Consider the following 23932-nt stretch of genomic DNA (forward strand, 5'->3'; position numbering starts at 1 on the left):
TTTGGGTTCATGCCAACCCCACCAACCAGAGACTGGGATTAAAGTGACAGATGAAGAAATTATTAAGTATCAAGACATAGCGTCTGGGCGGCTCAGTCGTTAAGCATCTGACTTTGATTCAGGTCATAATCGAGGGGTCCTGGGATCCAGCCCTGCATCTGGCTCCCTCCTCAGCAGGAAGCCTACTTCTTCCTCTCCCACTCCCTTTGCTTGTGTTCCCTCTCTCACTGTCTCTCTGTCTCTCTCTCTGTCAAATAAATAAATAAAAACTTTAAAAAAAAAAAAAAAAGAAAGAAACCTTCCTTTAAAAAAAAAAAAAAGGTATCAAGACAGACACATATCAACTACAGCTTCAAAAGGCCAATAGATAGCAGAGAAAAGAACTGACTGAGATGGGTATTAAGGAGGGCACTTCTTATGATGAGCCCGGGTGTTGTATGTAAGTGATCAATCACTGAATTCTACTCCTGAAACCAATATTACACTGCATGTTAACTAACTGGAATTTAAATAAAAATTTGAAGGAAAAAAAAAAAAAGAACTGAGTTTACAGTTCTCTGAACTATAGCTTTATCCATATGATCAGATATAAAGATACTTATTTTGATTACAAGGAAATATAACACACATACTTGAGTTTGAGCACCACAGCAGAAACCTAAATTAAACACAAAAACACACTATCTCTGGAAACTCTTTGAAAAAAAATTTTTTTTTTTTTAATGAAGAGGGGGAAAAAGGGAAAGAAAGCCTTTCAAATGGTCTATAACAGCAGTTTCCAATATGGTAGTTACTAGCCACATGTGGCTATTTAAGTTAGTTAAAATTAAATAAAATTAAAAATTCATTTCCTTACTTGCATTAGCCACATTTCACATGTGGCTAGTGGCCACCGCATTGGCTAGCACAAAACAAAACACTTCCATTACCACAGAAAAGTCACTTTGATTCTGAATTAGCAATTTCAGTATTCAAAAAAATCTTTACCTGATGGCCCAGTGAAGCGGAGTCGAATTTAAATCTCCACCCAACTGATCTACTACAGCACCTTTTGAAATATAAAACCTATTAAGAGCAGACATAAATGGAAATAAGACTTAAAACTTAAAATTCATGATGAAAAAGAAAACATTAGTTTTTCCTCATAATAAATACATGAAAACAGAAATTATAATAATCCTCTCTAGAAGCACTCAGACCTACAAAAGTCTGAGATTCACACACAGCATCAAACAGATCCCTGGTGAAATATTCTCAGCATTTCAGTAATGATTCCTGCTGTCAGGAGCATTCCATTAGAACTGACACACCAAACACACGATAACTACTCACCACGTACTCTAATTACCCAGCACTCTTAAATTGGTTTATATTCAAAACATTTAGGATCACATATTCTACTTAACTTGCAAGAAGAAAGATGAAATTATGTCACTCTTAACAGTTTAGAATTAGAATTACTAGGTGGGATTGAATTCTAAAAATAAGTAGTAAAAAATTAATCCAAAATCCTTTCAGAAAAGTTAGACATTTTGAGTATTTGGCTTTCTATTTTGGGGTCACAGGTGTGATACAGTTTATCAAGTAAACCTATAAGGTAAAGAGACTTATTTTCTTTTGCAGTTTATAGGAATTATAATATTTATAATTACTATAATTATATTTTATAACATTTACTATATTTTATTTTATATCATTTATATATATAATATATAATATATACTTTTATGTTTTCTATATATTTATATTTTTATTTTATATATTTTATTATTTTATTATATTTTATAATATAACGTAGCAGCAGATAAAAATATACAGATAAAATATATACAGATAAAAATACACAGATAAAATATATACAGCAGATAAAATATAATTTTATTATATCTTATATAAAATATATTTTTACTTATATATAAAATATATTTTACTTATATATACTTTATATATTATATAATATATCATATATTTATAATATTTTATGGTATAATATTTATAATAATTTATAATATTTATAATTATTATAATTGTAATATTTTAAAGTTGTGCTTCATATATCATATTATCCAAATAGTATTCTAGTTTATTTCTACAGAAAAGGTATTTGCCCGTGAGTATAAAGTGTGTTTATTTTAGTATATTTTAAATGTTAGTCCATTTTTATTTTCTTAAACTCCAGGGTTTTTAAATATTATATGATACAAAATATACACATATTCACATGCACACATATATTTTACACTCTAAAGTATAAAATAAACAAACCAAAAAACCCTGGGTAGACAGCACCGCTCTATGAAGAGGAAATACTTTATACAACTTAATACATGTCTACTTAAAAATGTATTCCGTATGTAGTTTAAAAAACGGTTAAATCATTCCCCTACCGATCGACTCTGGGATTATTATAAAGTACAATATTTTAATGTTTCTTCTAAACTAGATGAAACTTTCTGTTCTAGTTTGAGACAGTTTGTTATGCTTTTCCCTTTCATAAAATGATGGTGGTGGGGCACCTGGGTGGCTTAGTCAGTTGAACACCCAACTCTTGTTTTCGGCTGAGGTCATGATCTCAGGATCATGAGACTGAGACCCGCATCAGGCTCTGAGCTCAGTGTGGAGTCTGCCTGAGACTCTCTCCCCCTCTGCCCCTCCCTCTCCTTCTAAAATAAATAAATCCTAACCACAAAAAAGAATTTTCAGGGTGCCTGGCTGGCTCAGTCAAGAGCATACAACTCCTGATCTTGGGGTTGTGAGTTCAAGCCCCACGCTGGGTCTAGAGCTTACTTAGAAAAGAAAAACAAACACATAAAAATGTTAAATTTCATTGTCTTAACTTTATCTTTACAGTGGGTCCCCATGGCTTTTTCTTCAATTTTTCTTTTAGGGCCAGTGAGAGTCCTGGAATGGATGATCACTAAGGTTCTTTTCAACACTATGATAACCGATGTGTGGGGCACAAAGTTTCAGGTATTCATTCACAGTAAAAGATGACAGATGGCACAACATTCCTACTTGTACTTGAAGAAAAAGACAAATGAGGAGAGATCTAGAATAACAAATACATACTTAATTAACACACATATATCCCATCTTACCTTACAAGATCCAGCCTGTTGTTAATAGCAGCCCAATGAAGAAGTGACACATTTTCTTTGTCTGGTTGCCTGACATCATATCCTGCTTCTACCAATTCTTTACAACGTTCAAAAATCCCGTATCTCAAATTTTTAAAAAAAGCATAATTAATACCATTAAAATAATTTCAAATACCAAAACTTCTTCCTTTTACCATGTCTTTATCTAATCTGTCTTTCAGTTGACACAGAAATACGGTAATTAACAAAGACATACACAGAGGGCATACTGTTAAGCCAAACAACAAAAGTAAACCTTATTTACTAACTGACCAGATCAACCTACTTGGGAGTTGAACTTGATTTTCCTAACTAAACTTCAACATTCACATTTCCCCTCCCTTCAGTACATTTCGTATTATCCTCTACTACATGCTAGAAAAGTATAGTACTGATCCCTGACTACAATCCTCTCCCTTAATAAGGGAGAGAGACTAACAGCAAACTTGGAATGGGATAAATTCAACAATACAACGTAAATATGGTATAGTTACAGCAAAGAAAGGAAAGATTAGCTCTTCCTGGAGATGAAGAATGATATATGTGAACTGTTTCACAGGTTGAAGGAAGGGTATCTGAGGCCAAGGAAACAGCCTGGACAAAAATCAGAGATGTGAAACTGCATGATGTTCAGAGAAATATAAGTGAGTTAGCACGGCAGAAACATAAAGCATAAAAAAAAGGGAATGGCAAGAGACAAGGCTAGAAGAGGTATGCAGAGACTGCGTGGGCCTTCTAGGCCATGCTATGCAGTTTAGACTGCTTAGCTTAAAGGGAAGCCACTGAAGGTTTTAAAGAGGAAAGCACATACACTTTGAGTTTTAAGAAGATCGCATGAGTGGTAGAATGGAAGTTAATTAGAAGAGAGTGATTCAGGGCGCCTGGGTGGCTCAGTCGTTAAGCATCTGCCTTCGGCTCAGGCCATGATCCCAAGGGTCCTGGGATTGAGCCCTGCATTGGGCTCCCTGCTCAGCGGGAAGCTTGCTTCTCCCTCTCCACCTTCTGTGCTTGCGTTCCCTCTCTCAATGCCTCTTTCTCTCTGTCAAATAAATAAATAAAAAATCTTTAAAAAAAGAAGAAGAGGGTGACTCTTGTACAGAAATACAGGTAAGAGCCAATGAGAACCTAAACTAAGAGATGGAAAAGGAGGGATGGACTTGAGGAATATTTAAGAGTGTTATTAAACTATCAGGATAAGAAATGTCTCTTCTTAATATTATAGTAATTTTTAAAATCATTCATTAGCTTTATTTCTTTCTAACAGTAACTACTAAGTCTCCAACAGACCATTAAGCCTTTCTTTCAGACTTCTTTCCATTTAGAGGGACCCGAATGTTTCAATAGGCCGTCACGGGTCAAAATCACATTTTAGATTAAATAATTTCTGCTTTACCAAAACGTGTAGGCTTATCAGTCTGTCTTTACGGCACTTTTTAAAAGACAGAGATACCTGTTTGACAAGTGACTGTTAAGTGAAAACAGGAGTAAGAGAGTGAACTGTTGACAATGATACATATATTCATATTCTCCAAGTTTTAAATGTCAATTTTAACATTTTACTGAAAAAGAAATACTTCCCTTATGTGAGAAATATAAGAGTACACACTAATGAGGATTTTAGTGATTTAGACAATGTACATATCCTAGTTCTCTTTGGCCCTTTCCAAATACTACCTAATTATATTCCCACAACCATTTAAGAAGGTCCAAGACCTGGAGGAAATTTCAGGAAAGATATAAAATGCGAGTTTTTACTGAGATTCCCTGTGAATGTTGCCTAATTTCTTACATTCATCATAACAGAGCTTTACTGACAGCAGATAAACATTTAAATGCTTCTATGCTAATTAAAGCAAATATTTACCTTAAGAACATTCTTACCTTCATATAAAAATAAGAATAGCAAATAATATTCACCTAAACGAGCAGTTCCAAGGGCCTCTAGAGTTCATATAAATTAGTAATCAGAATACTAAAATAATCATCGATTATTTTTAAACATAAATAACACATTAGTCTTTGTTAAGGCTTAACAGGCTAATTAATCACCAAACATCTTTGCTTTTAATAGAAATTATATCAAGTTAATGTGATAACATTAGTTCCTTAATGTTGATTAAAAGCTCTGATGGACAGATTTATATTTGATTACAGTAGTCAATTAATGAAGTCTGACAGACAAAATATTTCAAAATATGTTCAATGGCAAGAGGCGGGTTGGCTGTTAATGAACAGTGAGATCCATGAGGGTAAAAATGTTAGAAATGAAAAAAAAATGTTAGAAATGATTTAATGCAAATACCCACATATGGAAATCTTAAGGGGAAACTTTCAAAACATACTTTCCATTTTCAGTGCAAGCCAATAACCCACTGTATGTTTCAAGTGGTCAGAAAACCTATTTTACTTTACTGACGCTCTTCCAGTGCCTCTAACACAATAGGTACATAGAAAGTACTCAATAAATAATTGTTTAAACTATCCATAAATGTGTGAGCTGATATTTTTCCCATCCCACTGACCTACTTAGGTTGTAGTACATTTTTAAAAACTCAGATTTGTGTTTCAAACTCATCCTTTTTTTTTTTTTAAGATTTTATTTATTTATTTGTTAGAGAGAGAGAGAAAGTGAACACAGGCAGACAGAGTGGCAGAGGGAGAAGCAGGCTCCCTGCGGAGCAAGGAGCCCGATGTGGGACTCGATCCCGGGACGCTGGGATCATGACCTGAGCCGAAGGCAGCCGCTTAACCAACTGAGCCACCCAGGCGTCCCTCAAACTCATACTTTTAATATCATTTATATCAATCATTCACTCGACAAAGATTTATCCAGCACCTGATACAAGACAAGAACTATGCGAAAGCACTGGGACGACAAGGATGAAAACTACTGCTTTTGCTAAGAAGCTGCTCGACTTAATGGGAGAGATGGGTAATCAAGAGTGAATCAGGTGCACTGCATCAAATGCTCTGATGCTGGCAGGACAAACATGTTAGCGCTGAAGTATGAAGTGAGGAAGGTATATACTGGGCTGCCATGAAATGCACAAACATTATTATGACAACAGAACACAGGACAAAAGGAAACACTGGGGAGACTTACTGGGTAGCTTTTACAATGTCACAGTTACTAGAGTCCTCTATAAGAGGAAGAGCTTCTCTCGCTTTAGCAAGTTCTTTGCTTTCAGATGCGCAGATTCCATGTCGACCAAATCCTGGACGGTGGGGGCCATGGCTGTGATTCCTGCACTGAAGAATAAGAGTAATTTGACAAAGCATAGTAGGAGAATTAATGTCACATTCAATTACATAATGAAGCACCTGCTACTGTCAACAGTTTCTATGTCCTTAAATGAGAATTTCTTCCAGTCTTACAGGTATATCCTAGGAAAGATTTTCATCTTAATTCTATCCACTAAGATGAGATGCTCATTATGAGAAAATTCCAAATTATATATTTTGTCATAAAACAAAGGTCATTTGCAAAGGCACAAATGGAGTTTATTACCTATAGTAGGTGGCGGGTAATGGCTACTGACATAGTAGGAAGGTCGCCAGGCCTCTGCTTTGGGGAGTTGTGGCAGACACATCCTAAGGATACCCCCTAACCTCCCAATAAACCAAGTTCTTGAATATGTATAACTGGAGTCTCAGGAAAGGAGGAGAAAATATTTTTAAATATCTGACTGGGGCGCTTGGATGGCTCAGTCAGTTAGACATCCAACTCTTGATTTGGGCTCAGGTCCTGATCTCAGGATCCTGAGATCAAGCCCGAAGCTGGGCTCCTTCTGCCCCTCCTACCCCCAGCTCATGTGTGCAAGCTTCTTCTTCCTGTCTGTCTGTCTGTCTCTCTCTCTCTCTATATATATATATACACACACACATATATACATATATATATATACATAAAAATATTGGACCAAATAATAGCTGAAAATCTTCCAAATTTGGTGAAAATTATAAACCCATAGGTCCTAGAAACTCAACAAAGCCAAGCAGGATAAACCTCAAAACTGTACATGAAGGCATATTATAATCAAGTCACTAAAAGCCAACGCTTAAGAGATAATCGTTAAGAGCTGCCTAAGGGAAAACACACATTATGTTCAAAAAAACAAAGATAAGAATGACTTCAGACTTCTTACCTGTAAGTGCAGGCCAGAACACAAAACACAGTTTTGTTGTTTGTTTGTTTGTTTGTTTTTTAAAGATTTTTTATTTATTTGACAGACAGAGATTACAAGTAGGCAGAGAGGCAGGTAGAGAGAGAGAGGAGGAAGCAGGCTCCCTGCTGAGCAGAGAACCCCATGCAGGGCTCGATCCCAGGACCCTGGGATCATGACCTGAGCCGAAGGCAGAGGCTTTAACCCACTGAGCCACCCAGGCGCCCCCACAAAACACAGTTTTAAAGAGCTGAGAGAACCGCAAACCTGAAACACCAGCAAAACTATTCTTCAAAAATGGGGGTGAAATACATACTTTTTGAGACAAACAAAAGGTGAGAAAGTTGCCAGCAAACTTATACTAAAAGAAATGATAAAAGAAGTTCTTCAGGCTTAAATGAAAATAATACCATATGGCAATCTAAAACAATACAAAGGAACAGAGTACCAGACCACAGGAGTAACTATGTATAATTATGTGGGTAAACATAATGGACTTTTTCTCATTTTTTAATTTCTTGATAATTGTAAAAAAGGTGGAAGTATATTTGCCAGTATACTTGTAAAAGATGTTAAAACAGTTATAAGAGATACTATAATAGTATTTGCAGGTAGACAGTGATAAGGAGTATAATGGTAACCCAAGGGCAACCTCTAAATAAAAAAGTATAATAAGGGGCACTTGGGTGGCTCAGTGGGTTAAAGCCTCTGCCTTTGGCTCAGGTCATGATCCCAGGGTCCTGGGATCAAGCCCTGCATCGGGCTCTCTGCTCAGTGGGGAGCCTGCTTCCCCCTCTCTCTCTTGGCCTGCCTCTCTGCCTACAGAGAAGAAAAAAGAAAAACATACAAGATGATATATTTTCACCTAACCACCATATTGATAATCACGTTAAGTACAAATGGTCTTTAAAAAAAAAAAAAAAGACTGTTAGATTGGATTTTAAAAAACAAAACAAAGATACTACAACTATATGTTGTCTACAGGAAACCCACTTAAACTATAAAAGCATACATAGGGGCGCCTGGGTAGCTCAGTTGGTTAAGGGTCTGCCTTAGGCTCAGGTCATGATCCCATGGTCCCAGGATTGAGCCCCATGTCTGGCTCTCTGCTCAGCAGGGAGCCCGCTTTTCCCGCTCCCTCCACCTGCTACTCCCCTTGCTTGTGCGCTCTCTCTATGTCAAATAAATAAATAAATAAAATCTTAAAAAAAAAAAAAAAAAAAAGAATCTAAAGAAAGAGGGGAACCTGGGTGGCTCAGTTGGTTAAGTGCCAGACTCTTGGTTTTGGCTCAGGTCATGATCTCAGGGTCATGATATCGAGCCTCATATCAGGCTCCATGCTCAGTGCAGAATCTGCTGGAGATGCTCTCCTTCTCTGCCTCCCTGCTTATGTGTATGCTCACAAATGTCTCTCTGAAAGTACATCTTTAAAAAAGAGAATCTAGAGAAAGAAAATTAAAATCAATGTAGACAGAATGAAGAAACCAGTAAACACAGAAGAAATCCATGAAATATAAGAAAAACAATGTAGAAAATCACTGAAACCGGAACTTATTCTTTATAAAGAATAAATCAATAAAACTGATTTACTGTTAAAGTGATCAAGAAAGAAGATGTCAATGACAAATAGCAAGCTTAAAAAGGGGCTATCACTATAAAAGCCTGTGAAAATTAAAAGGGTAATACTAAGGCAATACTGTGAATATCTTTATGTCAATAAATTCAACCCAGATGGAATGAATGCACAAATACCTCAAAAGACACAAGTTATCAAAACAGGCTTTAAAAGAAATGGGTAGCACTCTAGCTATTAAAGAAATTGAATTTATAATTTTAAAACTTCCCGTTAAAAAAAAAAAAATAACCCCAAGCCCATATAACCTTTAACTTCTGAATTCTATCAAAATACTTAAGGAAGAAAGGATACCAACTCTTTCAGAAATTACAGGAAATGTTTCTCAGCTCATTTTAGGAGGCAGCATTATCCTGATACTAAAATCAACAGACACTACAAGTAAAAACAAAAACAAAAACGTAACTACAGATTCAATATCCTTCATAAACATAGATACAAATATTCTTAAACAAAATATTAGCAAAGTGTACCCAGTAATATGTAAAAAGAATAATATATATTATGACCAAGCTTAAACACTTTAAAACAAATTAAGTGATTTCCCTTATTAACAGAATAAAGGGGGAAAAATACATATATTCATTTCAGTAGAATAAAGCAGTTGACAAAATTCAACACCCATGCATAATAAAAACTCTTGGACAAAGATTCTTGGCACACCAGGGATAGAAGGGAACTTCTTCAACCTGATAAAGAGGTACACTGTAAGAAATCTATAGGTACCACACACTTCGTGGCGAAAGACTGAATGCTTTAACTCTAAAGACTGAAAACAAGGCAAGGATGCTCATTATCACCACTTTTTTTTTTTTTTTTTTTTTTTAAATAGGCTCTACGCCCAACATGGGGCTCAAACTCACAACTCTGAGATCGAGTCCCATGCTCCAATAGACCAAGCCAGCCAGGCGCCCAACTTCTAATCAACATTGTACTGAAGTCCTAGACAGAATAATAGAGTAAGGAACAGAAGTGAAATGTATATGGATTAGAAAAGAAGCAAGTCCATCTTTATTTGTACACAACATGATCATATATAGGAGATCTATGACATCTTTGATAAAATTTACAATAGCATCAAAAATATAAAATACAGAATACTAGGGCACCTGGATGTCTTAGTCTGTTAAGCACTCTTGATTTCGGCTTAGGTCAGGATCTCAGAATCTTGAGATGAAGCCCTACATAAGGCTCCACACTCAGCGGGGAGTCTGCTTGGGATTCTCTCTCTCCCTCTGCCCCTCCCCCATCCATGCACATGCACATGGGCACGCACTCTCTCTCAAATAAACAAAATCTTTAAAAAAAAAAAATAAAATAAAAATAAGAATAAAATACCATATCCAGCATTTTTAGTTCAAGGGGGTAATTCTGCATCAAATGTCTAGCAAACCATTCCTAGAAATCAAAACTGGCTAATTAATTCATCATTCCTTCTTGTTCTTTACCATGAAGTTTTTATCCAGCCTTCACCCACCTTATTCATCAGACCTATCTCTCTGAAAAACTTCTTGCTGTTCACAGACAAAACAAAAACACCATCCCTCAGAGAATACACATTAGGAATAGAAAAGTTGGAGATATTTGAAATAATGTGCCCAAGTCAATGCCCCAGGAGTTCCAAAAAAGGTTTAAGAAATGATAGCTTTACTGAAATAAGTCTGTAGCCCCTCAATGGGTTTACTGAAGGGGCAAATGGGTTTTTTCCTTTTTTTAAGTTAATTTAAAATAAAACTGACTTTTTGGTATATAGTTCTATGAATTTTAACACACTGCATGTACAGTTGTGTAACCACCAGCAAAATCAAGATACAAGACAGTTCTAACCCCTCAAGAAACTCCACTGGGATACTGCTTTGTAGTCACACCCTCCCCCTTCCTCAACTCCTGCCAATCACCAATACGTTCTTCATCACTAATTTCATCTTTCCCAGAATGTCATGTAATGGAATTCTAAAGCATATGATCTTCTAAGATTGGCTTCTTACACTTAACATAATGCTTTCTGAGACTCAATCAAGTGGTTCTGTCTTATTAATAGTTCCTTCCCTGCTGTATAGTATTCCATTATATGAATGTATCACAGTTTATCCATTCAAACAATCCAGGCAAGTTGTTTCCAGCAAGTTGTTTCCAGTTGTTTAAGTAGAGCTGCTATAAACATTCATGTACAAAGCTTTTGTATGAATGTATGTTTTTGCTTCTGTAAGAGTGAGATTGCTTGGCCATCCAGTGACCTATGTTGAATTTACAAGAAATTGCCAAAATATTCTCCAGAGTGGCTGTACCACTCTGCACTGCCACTAGCAATGTATGAGAGTTCCAACTGCTCTCCATGCTCACTGGCATCTGGTATGGTCAGTGTAACAGATAGGCAGCAGTATAGCATCATGGTCTTAATTTGCATATCCCTAATGGCTGAAGTTGAGTATCTTCTCATGTGCTTATTTGCCATCTGTATATCTTCTTTGGAGAATTGTCTTTTACCCACTTTTTAATTGGGCTGTTTGTTTTCTCACTGTTAAGTTTTGAGAGCTCTTAACATTATACATTCCAGACACAAGTCCTTTGTGTCTCGATTTGCAAATATTTTCTCCCAGTCTGTAGCTTATTTTCCCATTTCTTAGAAGTCTCTTTCATATGGCAAAAATTTTAATTTTGATGAAGTCCAATTTATCAATTATTTTCTTTTATGTATCATGCTTTGGGTGTCACTTCTAAGAACAGCTATCTTGGCACCACAACTCCTCTGTTCAAAGAGGAAGTTCTCCTCCCCCAGAGTTTCAGGCACCTGTGCTGCCAGGAGACCTCCTTCTTGTTCCCTGAACTTGAACTAGAGGGCTTCTCCTGGAGCGCTCTGTCTCACTAATGCTTACTTCCACGGTTCAAGTTTAGGTATGGCAGGGAACAGGGAAGGAGACCCAGTGGGGGGGAAAATGTAAATTAGCTCCTGGTTCAGTGGTTTCTTGAATTCTGGTTTTTCCTCCCCATCTACCTGTTACAATTTACTTTTCAGAATCCTTAAACAGCTGCTACTTACATTCTGCCCAGTGCCTTCAGTGGGATAGGCAAATGCTTAACTCCATCTTACTCAGAACCAGAACCACAAATGCTCTCTTGAATAGTGAGTTCTGCTTTATCTGGTGAATTCAACCTCCCTACTTCACACTCTTTATAAGCAAGCATACTTGCACACAGCTAAAAATAAACATACAGGTAGTTAGATTAAAACATAAATAGGAACATTACTTTAGGATTCTTTTCATCATATCACAGCAATTATAATTATATCCAATTGGAAGAAGACAAGCTGTTAAGGAAGAGTTGAACTACAGTCAGAATTACTACAGTTTAGTCATTTCCCCCACCTCTTATGACAATTCAACTTTTTTTTACTTAAATTCTTAAATTTCTACCTTGAGGATCAAGGACAACCTATTTTTTAATAAAGGTCTGGGTAGTCCTGAACTTAAATCAGGACACTGACACTAACATGTCAGTAAATAGCAGATTAGTTAAAATTGACAGAGTGGTCAGTCTACCTTTCACATCAACATTTTTTTTTTTTAAATTATAAACTGAATCACACTCATTTTAAAGATCCGGCAATATAAAACTGAACAAAGAATAAGCAAACCTGGACTATTTTCTTTCCAATCTTGTAGCAACAGAGATACTACTAGGAGTTTGGTGTATCCCTACCTCACTGTGTATATTAGTTGACCCTTGAACAACACAGGTTTGAATTACATGGGCCTGCGTACATACAGATGTTTGTTGATAAATCCAGTATAGTACTGAAATGTATTTCCTCTTCCTTATGATTCTTAACATTTTCTTTTCTCTAGCTTACTTTATGGTAAGAATATAGAACATAACACATGTAACATACATAATCAACTGTTCTTGTTATCAGTAAGGCTTCTAGTCAAAAGCAAGCTATTAGTAGTTGAGTTTTTAGGGAGCAAAAGTAACATATGAATTTTTTAAGTGTGTGGGGGGGTCAGTGCCCCTAAACCTGGTGGTGTTGCAGAGATGTAGGCTGATTTCACCCTTCACTTCTATAAAGAATGTTACAATGAAGAGCATTTGTTTTTCCAGCAATAAATTACTGTGTATATATGGCATACAAAGTGTTATGCTAGAGGCACGAAAACCATCAGTGTCTATCTTCCAGGAGTTTAAGTCTAATAAAATCTAATAGAGACAAAGAGAGTAAAATGATAATGGAAGACAATATGAGATTAAGTGGCAAAAATGGGTGGTAAAGACTAAGGGACAGGAGGTACCTCCTGTTCACATCATCATTTTTTGCCGAAATCTAAAGCAGAGTAAAACCTAAGAAATGATTATATAAACTCAAAGCCTGTTTTTGAAGTCAGTAGTCTCCAAAGCCAGGCAAGGCCACTCAAGGCCATATAATCCAGTGACCCACTGAATAATGGGAGAACATGGTAAAGCTTCTATTATAATGACTTTTTTTTTTTAAAGGGAACATCACAAGTCTTTACAAATCTGGTTCTTTAAGCTTTACTAATTTTAGCACTGCCAGCCTCTTTTGATTTGTACATCAAGCAAGTCATCCTTACAGTCTGTTTACAAGGTGACTTGGAGTTGGAGTAAAAGTTCCACCACCCAGAGGGCTTGACAGGGTGAAGTGATGCGGGAAGAAACGGCACTAGACAGAAAGCTCACGGCTTCTAACACTGTCCCAGATGACTGCAGCCTGTTCGGGGGGGTTGTGAAAGCAAGGGAAAGTTCCATGTAATGCAGAGAGTACCCTGTCAGCTGTGTGGGGGAGCCTAAGGTACGTGCCACATACCTGTCCCGAACAACGCAGTGGAGGAACCATCCTTCACACCCACCTATGCTCCATGTTCCTTAGAGGGGCAAAGGCGCGGAGGGTGGGTTGGGGGGACCTTCAGCATACTGCAGTATACATCAGGTTAAGTTAATTTTCAAGTAAAATCATCAATTTTAACTAAGTTACCCCTCCCAAAATAAGCATGTGGCTTACACTGATTCCTACGAAGAGGCCATAAAGTAGGGGAATAATAACAGCGCAGGTCCAAGCAAACAAGAAAACGGCAAAGCTGACACTTCTATGCATAATATCTCCAGCATCGCCTGAAGTAACAAAAAAGACAATCTAACGTGATTTAACAAAAAGCCAGCCTCCCTCCAAAATAAAATAAAATAAAATAAAAATTATCAAAAAGGCTAATTTGAAACAGGTTTTTTTTTTTTTTTTAAGATTTTATTTACTTATTTGACAGAGAGAGAGAGAAAGAGATCACAAGTAGGCAGAGAGCTAGGCAGACAGAGAGGGGGAAGCAGGCTACCTGCTGAGCAGAGAGCCTGATGCAGGGCTTGATCCCAGGACCCCGAGATCATGACCTAAGCCAAAGGCAGAGGCTTAACCCACTGAGCCAACCAGGCGCCCTGAAACAGGTTTCTATTCATTATCTTTAATTCAAAACCTTACCACAAGTATATACTGAGTTATCAATCAATGAATAGAATTCAGAAACATATTGTCAAATCTTACAATAACATGCCCTGGGATGATACAAATTCAGCAAGGAGCTCCTGCCCCAGCCCCCATGTACCTCAAACAGACGGAAGCAGGACTTGTAAAGTCCCAGCCGACCACACAACACAAAGTCAGCCCATCAGTGGAGCGATCAGAGTGATCAAATGCCAACACATGAGGACAAACTGCAGTCAGTAACCTGGGTGATTTGGACTGTGCGTCTGGAGCCAAGCTCCCAGCCAGCTTGGAGCACAGCTCCATTTATCATTCCATTCATCTCACCATACATGATGCTTTACAAAAATGACTTTGGGATCATTTGGGATCCCACTTTCGGATCCCACTTTGGGATCCCACTTTTCACATTATGGTAGGGTTTTACTTTAACGGTGCAAGCTCAAAATTGTCACTGATTGGAACACATGATCAAAACAGCTTAGAGACCACAGCTCCTTTGCTCTAGACATCAGACTTCCCAAAATTTTACAAGAGCTACAGGTGAGGAAAGCAATGTCCTGCTTTCAGGGAGGTCAACTTTGGAGATAGTCGCATAAAGTTGTTTAAGGAAAACAACCATACATTCCTACTACCAAGACTGAAGCCAAGTTTATGTGAAGATACTAAATCCTTCTTAGAAATTAGTCTCCAGTTACTAAAAAAAATTTTTGTTGTTGTTTTTTTCTTAGTATTCTCTGGTTGTTTCATTTTTACCACATTGAAATGAGAACCCCTTGAGAATAAGGCCAAAGTCTCAGATTTCATGTGGGCTGAATGATGGTGGCTAATTATCTACCCTATTTTTGGTTTCGGTTTTTACATTTGTAAAATGGAAGGAGCAGGTCAATATGGCTATGAAGTTCCTTCCACATTAATGCTGTATGGGTCTAAGAGGAGCTGTTACAACAGTCATTATTAAAATGTGCACTGACAAAGCCTTCACATAAACAAACACCCTTTATGGTGGTGGAAGCTCAACTGCCACATGGCTGCCTGCAATGTTAAGGTAACAGAAGAGAGGGGTGCCTGGATGGCTCAGTGGGTTAAGCCTCTGACTTCAGCGCAGGTCATGATCTCAGGGTCCTCTGATGGAACTCCACGTCAGGCTCCCCACTCAGCAGGTAGGGGAAGCAAAGTCTGCTTCCTGTCTCCCTTTTTTTCTGCCCCTCTCCCCACACATCTTCTCTGTCTCTCAAGCAAATGGATTAAAAAAAAAAAAAAAAGGTAACAGAAGAGACTAAGCAAATTCTCAAATTCTCATGATGCTAGCAAACTCGTAAGAGTTTTCATTACACATTCATTCAGGGACATGTAAAGAACACCTGCTGTACACCAATCACAATACAATCCCCAACTTACAATAATTCAACTTGGGATTTTTCAATTTTATGATGGTGTGGAAAAAATATGCATTCAATAAAAACCGTACTTTGAATTTTGATCTTTTCCCAGGTCGAGTGATATGTTGTAGGACACTTGTGGTGCTAGGCAGCTGCAGTGAGCTCCTACTCACGTGAATAAGCAATATGCTTTCAAGCATTATACACACCATACAACCATTCTATCACTTTCAATACTGTATTCCATAAATTACATGAGATACTCAACACTTTAGTAACAGGCTTTGTGTTAGATGGTTTTGCCCAACCATAGGCTCATGTAAGTGTTCTGAACACATTTATGGTGGGCTAGGCCAAGCTATGATGTTCAGTAGGTTGGGTGTATTAAATGCATTCTCAATTTATGATGGGTTTATTGGATGTAACCCCTTTATAACTTGATGAAGATCTGTACAAGGTAATTAGGGAATAAGACACAATTCCTGCTGCAATCCATCCATCCATCCATCCAACTGATATTTACTCAATGCCCTCTATGTGCCAGGCACTGCTCTTGACACAGGGATATGACAGTGAACAGAACAGGCAAGATTCAAAAAAAGTAAAAAGGATACCAAGAAAGAAACATGTAGCTAGCTCAATACCCTCCTTCAAAGGGGAAAACAAGATACTGTGAAAATTATGTAAGAGATATGTGGATACCTCTGTGGTGATTTTTACAACAGAGTCCCTAAATTCTTTGATACTTCTCCATTAAGAGGAGAGGTTCTGTGTCCCTTCCTCTCAAATCTGAGCTCTATGACTGCCTCACTAATAAAATCCCACTAAAGTGATGTTCCACCAGTTTGCGGGCCCAAGCCTGAGAAACTGGCAGCTTCCTCTTTCTGTCTCTTGAGATGCTCACCCTTGGAACCCAGCCATCATGCTGTGCAGAGGCCCAGGCCTCATGTAGGTGTCCCTGCTAAAAGTCAACATCAACTACCAGATATGTGAGTGAAGACATCACTAGATGACACCAAACCCAGATGTTAAGTATCCCAGTTTCTGAGCCTTTCTAGCAAAGGCTCCAAACACAGTGGAACAGAAACAAACCATCCCTGCTATGCCCTGTCCAAATTCCTGACACAGTCCACGAACATGACAAAACCTCTACGTTTTGGAGTGGTTTTTACACAGCAATAGAAAACCAGAACAATTTAAGAAAAAAGAAAAGAAAAGAGAAGAAAACAAAACAAAACAAAACTAGAACAATTTTAAGATATAAGGGGTCATACAATACTTTTCACATGGAGATATCACGAATCATATGATTTTTCTAAATAGTAAATAAGTACCATTAAAGTTACAGTGGGCATTAACTAAAGAGAAACTCCAGATGTAGAAATCATATTCAAACTCTGGTGAGGGTCACTATCGTGCCAGATTATCAAATAAAACAAAGAGATAATGGATAACCATTAAAATTTTTCATGACATTAACAGAAGTACCAGAGTTCAGTTTCCGAGTTCATTCATTGGACAATTGTTTGCAGAGTACCCACCAATGCTAGGCACTGTTCTAGATGCCAGGCACACAGCAGTCAACAAAACTGATAATCACTGCCCTCATAGAACTTACGTTCAGTGGAAGGAAGGAGACAACAAACAAAACAAAGTATGTTAAATGGTATTAAATGCTGAGGAGAAATTTAAAAGAAAGGAGACTAGAGAATATTGCTGGTAGGGGTAACGATGAGGAGGGGTTGCGCACTGAGCTGACATTTACATCAAAACCTTCAAGCGGTGGGGAATTAAGCCATGTGGGTATTTGAGGAAAGAGCACTCTAGACAGAGTGATAAGTAAGTACAAAGGTCCTGAGACCAATGTGGTTTGGCAAGCAAGAAAGTAGTTAAAAAATGAGGTGAGAGAGGAAACTGGTGGCCAGATGGCATAAGCAAATGCCCACAAAACCCAACAACACTGAAATTGGAATCAGGAGAACCAAATTCAACCACAGCAGGAATGTTTTTGTCTGTTTCATTCACTGATTTATCTCTAGCACCTGTAACAGGGCCTAAGACCTAGTAGAATGAATGAAGTCTTAGCTCGATCACTTAGCAGCTATTTGACTTTTAACAAATGATGCGATTTTTTGAGCCTCAGTTCTAATCTTTAAAACTAGAATAACAATCTCTCCCCACCTCACAGGGTCACAGTGATCAAGAATGGGGAAATAGTTTGTAAACGGCAGAGCACCATATATAGATGAACTCTTTATTATGGAAAAACAATTATTATCATTATGTTATTATTATTAAACAACAATTATTATGAACAATGACTACTCTACCTTGCCCCATTAATTTCAACCTCTGAATCATTCTCTTCCTCCATCTGTCATGAAATTGGGGCAGGGCTATCTTCCCTTCAGCACGAGGGAGTGGATTTCAAGTACTTGAAGGCTTTTGTAAATAAGTGGCAGTAATTAAGATATGAGAGTTTCTCCTACCAACTTTTCCTTGAGAGTCTCTGAGAAAAAAAAAAAAAAAAGAGAGAGAGAGATAGTTTCCATGAGAAGATTCTACACCCTTTTGTAAAATCCAGTCAGCTTGCAAATTTTTTTTCTGTCAAAGTGCAAGAATACCTAATAGGAAAAGAACAACTTAAATTCTCCACATGTTTTATTCTTTCTCTTAAACCTACACCAGACTGTTGAAAGAAGGACAGGAAGGCGGAGCATGAAAAACACTCTAAGGATTGGAAAGAGTTTTTTTTAAGAACCCAACTCCTCCAGTCATCTCAAAGGGCTTGGATCCCATTAGGGACAGAAAATCTACTACCGAGCTCACTCCAACTGAAGACAGCTTCAGTTTGCCCATCAGTAAAAAGGAGATCATATCATCTTCTTAAGGATGCTTCAATTCCAAAATAAAATAATGCATATAAAAGCATCTGGCGTAAGCTAAGCACTCACAACATGTTGGCAGAATCTGGATATTCTTCATTTATTCAACAAATATTAAGTGAACAGCTACAACATGCCTGTCAGCAATCTAGGAACTGGAAAGGTGGCATAAGGAAACAGGACAAAAATCTTTTTCTCTTGGAACATCCTCCTGTTATCTGCTGTAACGTCCCCCACTGGCCCGTTCCGTCCTCTGGAACTACAACTGGCTTCTGGTAGTATCCCCTCCACAGAACAGCGTCCTTTGAGGTTCTGCGGAGAGCTGTCACGCACCTCTTTTCACCCACCTTTCCCCAGCCTAAACTAACAGCCTCAGTTCTTTGAAGGAGTACGCAAGGATGTGGGAACAAGAACCAGAATAGGGCTGGGTGGGGCCAAGGCAGGTGTCCAGGCAACTCCACCGAAGAAAGAAATCAAGAGAACCGCACGGATTCCAGGCCAAGGTCAAGACAGGCTGGTCCAACTCAGGTGTGTCACCTGACACCTCTCCCAGGAACGGCCACACTCCCTTCCCAGGCCCCTCAGCGGTCCCCGCCAGGCACCCGGGTACCGGCCCCAGGGGGCGCCCTCGACCACCGTGGGGGATGGAGGGCCCGTGGGGCACTCACCCGTACGTCCTCGCCTTTTCTTTCCGGTCGTCTCGGAGAGAATTCCCAGCATCATTCTCGGTGTCTCCATGCTTCCTCCTCCCCAACCCAGGCCCCTCCGCCCCCGGAGGCCCCTCCTGGGAGCCGCCTCACACCTACGCCCTCCCTCCCTACGGCCGCCGCCGCCGCTCTCCCCGCCCCAAGACTGCCAGCGCCCGGCCGCACTCACCTGCGAACCCAGCCCCGGCCCCTCCATCTCGCCACTGGCGGCCGCGACACGGCAAAGTGGCCGCAGCAACCCGCGAGCTAGCTCGCCTCGAGCCGCCTTTACACCCACTTCCTGCTTGAGGCTCCGCCTCCGTCGCGGCCCCGGTCGCGCCCCGTGCTGCCAATCGCCCTCGGGAGAGCCAGTCCCTGAGCTCCCTTAGGCTGAGGGCGGGACTTTTCGGCTGAAGCTAAGGGGAAACCGCGAGTCGTAGGCCCCGCCCCTGGCCCGTCCCCGCCGTGTGCTTCCAGCCCCAGGCCGAGATAGTGCTGGGCTCGCCCGGGTTGGCGTCCACCTGCCCTTCACGTCTCGTCCTGCCCCCGATACAGGTCCAGGATCGGGGTGTTATTCCAAAGTCACCCCACCACCTACTGAGAGCAAATGCAGACTTGGCTACTAAATAGCTAGATAACCTTGTGAAAGTTTCTTATTTTACTTCATTTCCTCATCTGTGAATGGGGGAAAATAAGGGCACTTAAAACTTAACAGATTGTCAGGAGGATTAAATGAGAGAAAACGTGCAAAGCTCCTCACTGAATGTTTGACATACAGTAAGGCGTCAATAAATGTTAACTATTAAAACATTTGCCACTCTCCACTTCTCTCATCTTGAGTGAGCCACTGCCACCATCTGGGCCTGTTTTCTTCATACAAAAGAGAAAATACTTGAGTTTCACTGCTCAGGCTAGGGTAAGATTAAGCAAGAACCCCCACTTGCATTCTCCACATCCTTTTGTGGACTGAAGGCCCTGGCATCTAAACTGTTCAGCTTCCTGCCCTTGGGTAGTTCCAGCGGGACAATGGGGCTCTCCTACCTCAGACCCCGGAAAACACTGGAGTTTTCTAGCCCAGCACTTACTACAATCTTTGTAATTATTCCTTAATGTGTCTGTTGCCAAACCAAAGCGGATTAAGACCTCTAAAAGCTAAACTGTAAAGGAACGGAAAACATTATGACTCCCTTATTCCATAAAAATAGTGTTAATCATAAGTGTCTAGAAATCCAACAAAGTGCTGGGTTTTCCCAGAATAAATACCATGATACAATATAACTGTAAAAATGTTTTAAACTCTGTCATTATCATTATTATTATTATTATTATGTCCCTCCTATTGGGCACAGCAGTCTTGAGTCACCCCAAAAGCTCAACCTCTTTGAGGCCATAAACAAAACAGACAAAAACCTTGTTCTCTTGGGGCATCCTCCTGTTATCTTCACTAATGTGCCCCACTGGCCTATTCCGTCCTCTGGAACTACATCCCTCTTTTGGTAGTATGTCCGCCACAGAGTGGCGTCTTTTGGGATTTTGCAGAGAGCTATCACGTACCTCTCTTTCACCCACCTTTCCCCACCCTAGCCTAGAGCCTCAGTTCTTTGAAGGAGTGAGAAGGATGAGGTAACAAGAGCCAAAACAGGGTTGGTTAGGGCAAAAGTGGGTGCCCAGGTACCCATCTCTGAACTCTCAATGCCCAGCACCGCACTGGGACATGGACAGTGGTTAGTATAATTTTACTGAGTGAATGGACAGATGGATAGGTGCGTCATCAACTTCTATGATACAAGGAAGGACAGAAAGAAGTGTAAGCAACTTCCTGCGAGAGTCAGAGCAGTGAGCAATTAATTTGGACAGGCCAGGATGAGACATCGGGCAAGGCTTATACAGGAGAAAGCCTTTGGGTATGGTCAACTTTGTTTAACTAATAAGAGCTGTGTTTATTGATCACTTACTATGTATTGGCACTCTGTGACAGTGTTTTTGCATTTATTATATCTAATCCATGAGAAGAGTGTTAGTTTCCGCATCTCCCAGAAGAAAAAGTTGAGCTTCCAACTGAGTATATAAACCCCAAGTCACACAGCCGGTAAGTGTCTCTTACTGAAAAGTGCTTTCACTGAAGCAGTTTGGTCGTTTCACTTTCAAAGACTGAATTAGGAGATATTTTTTGAACTTGTGGGAGGTTGAAGTCTGCCATTTCAGTGCTTCTGCATCAATAGCCTAGCACAGGAAGATTCTGGAACAAATAAATGCTAACACTGTACTCTTTAGTAAGGTTCCTGCTCCGCTCTGCTCATTTGTTTGATGCCTGCGCTGAACCACTTCAGACTGGGATCAGGATAGCCACCACAGATGGCTCTATGAGAGCCAACCCAGCAAGGCCCAAAGGGCCACCATCACCTCCCATCTTTGAAAACGTCTTTGGTGTGTAGACGTACCACAGTAGAACAGCATGATGGGTAGGAGCAGGCTATGGAGCAGCCTGTCTGAGAAGCTGTCTGCTCTTGGGCCAGGTGCTCAATCTTTTCATGCTTCAGTTTCCTCGTCTGTACAAGTGGGACAATAATCATACTTACTTGCCAGCAGTGTTGAGTGAATTAAATGAGCCAATGTATGTGAAGTACACAAAAGAGTGCCTGGTACCTGTCTTCACAAGGTCTCCCCTCTCTCTATATCTGTTTTCTAACCCTCTCTTCTCATAAGGACCCTAGTCATATAGATTAAGATTATGACTGCATTTTAATTTCCTTGCCTCTTTAAAGACCTTACGTGCAAATGCTGTCACATTCTGAGGTACTGGGTGTTAAGACTTCAACATATGAATGGGAAGGAAGACAACTATATGACCCTGGGCAAATAATTTTCTCTCTCCGTGACACTTTGTTTATTTGTAAAATGAGGCTGAGATGCTGCAGGAACCACTAACCTCAATGGTCCCTCTCAGTTTTGATCAGGTAATTTCCCCTGGTGAGACTAAGCTCTACCTCTCCAATCCCTATAGCACTTTTGGGATCTCTTTTAGAGGACACTATTTCTCTCATTCTGCAACTATATGCTGAGTTCCTACTAAGTACCAAGTACCATTAACTATTGAGCAAGACACCCCACCCCCGCCAAAAAAAAATGAGTCTCTGATTTCCTGGGGCTTAGTAGTTTAGTAGCAAGAGACAGACTTTAATCAAATGGGCTCACACATACTGACCTCTTAGATCAGCCTTGCAGTTCTTGGGTGGATGTTCTTCCCTCTACTTGGCCATGGACTCCTGGCACACATCCATCTTTATGCCCCTCACCATGTTCTGCTCAAGGGCTGGCACACAGAGCCTGAAAAGAAGTGCTATCCAAACAAATGAACAAATGAATGAATACAGCAAAGGTCATGGTTTACACAAGGAAATCAAAGGTGGTTCAGCTCCATAAATCACTGTAAGGAGTGCTGATTTCACAATGTTTAAAAACTCTTGGCTTTGAAGAAAAATTCCACATTAGAGTTTGCTATTCTCCACTGTCACACGATGGGTGGCAACTGACTTCATTCTGACTGAATTTTTGACTCTGGTCTCATTTCTGTCGTGGCCTTAGAAAGGACAGGAGCGTTTTTTGGATCAGGGACTTGGGTTTGTAACTACGTCAAAGGCACTGTCATGATCCTTTGGAATGTCACAAAGCTCCACACATCTGTCAGCACACAGGTTTTTCCAGACACCAGTTAGAAAACCCCAGTGCGCACCGGTGTCGAGTCAGCAGGGCTGGGGTGGGGATGAGTGCTTCCTGTGAACATTCAGGCAACAAATGTTTATTGAGCTCCTACTGTGTGCCAGGTACAGGCTAAAACATATGGAGTGCAGTGGCAACAGCAGAGTCTCTGCTCTCCTGAAGGTCAAGTCTTTGGGGGAGGGCAAACACTGATAGAGACAGATAAATATATATATATTTTTAAGAGAAAAAGTAGAGACAAGAATAAGTGCTAACAAGGAAATATAACACGGGGACCTACATTAGCCTGGGAGATAAAGAGTCCTTTTCATAAATTCATAAAACTAGGTCGAAAGGACTTTCCCAACTTCCTCTATTTATAGATAGGGAAACTGAGGCTTGGGGAGGGAAGTGACTTGCTCAGGACCATTCTACAAGTTACTGGAGAAGATAGGGTTAGGGCAGCTCTTCTGGTCCTGCTCCCAAGGCTATCTCGCCAACTCTCAAAGAGTCTCAGTTTCTAACTGTAACCAACCTCACAGATTCTCGGGGCTGGGAGTTGCAAGAAGGGCCAGGGATTACTTAGAAGCCTTGCTCGGTCTCTTGCCTTCTCTGCATGAAAAGCTTCGTGGTTAAAAAGTGAAAGTGACTTTTTCCCTTTATTTTATATATAATTCGTCAAGATCTGGTAATGAGATCTTCTAAGTCACTAGGGTCTGGGTTAGGAGACCATGGTGTACATCTTATATTTTACTTGCCAGATTAACCAGGTGTGTACGTGTGTGTGTGTGTGTGTGTGAGAGAGAGAGAGAGAGAGAGAGAGAGGAGGTAAAGCAGGAAGTATTCCTACTATTTTTTT

At 39.6% G+C, this 23932-nt stretch overlaps 1 protein-coding gene across 1 annotated transcript in view; it reads right to left on the bottom strand.

The window, feature by feature from the left end:
* The window catches only part of ZDHHC13 (zDHHC palmitoyltransferase 13), a 50630-nt gene extending 30955 nt beyond the window's left edge, over window positions 1-19675 (bottom strand). Inside the window, exons 1-4 of the mRNA XM_080815194.1 lie at window positions 19565-19675; window positions 6241-6386; window positions 3099-3221; window positions 988-1065 (exon numbers count right to left, since the gene is read on the bottom strand). Of these exons, the coding sequence (XP_080671320.1) occupies window positions 988-1065; window positions 3099-3221; window positions 6241-6386; window positions 19565-19591 (374 nt within the window). The 5' untranslated portion in view covers window positions 19592-19675. The remainder of the gene's footprint in view (window positions 1-987; window positions 1066-3098; window positions 3222-6240; window positions 6387-19564) is intronic.
* Window positions 19676-23932: the final 4257 nt, after the last annotated feature.

This window comes from Martes martes (assembly GCF_963455335.1).
Source record: "Martes martes genome assembly, chromosome: 10".
NCBI lineage: Eukaryota > Metazoa > Chordata > Mammalia > Carnivora > Mustelidae > Martes > Martes martes.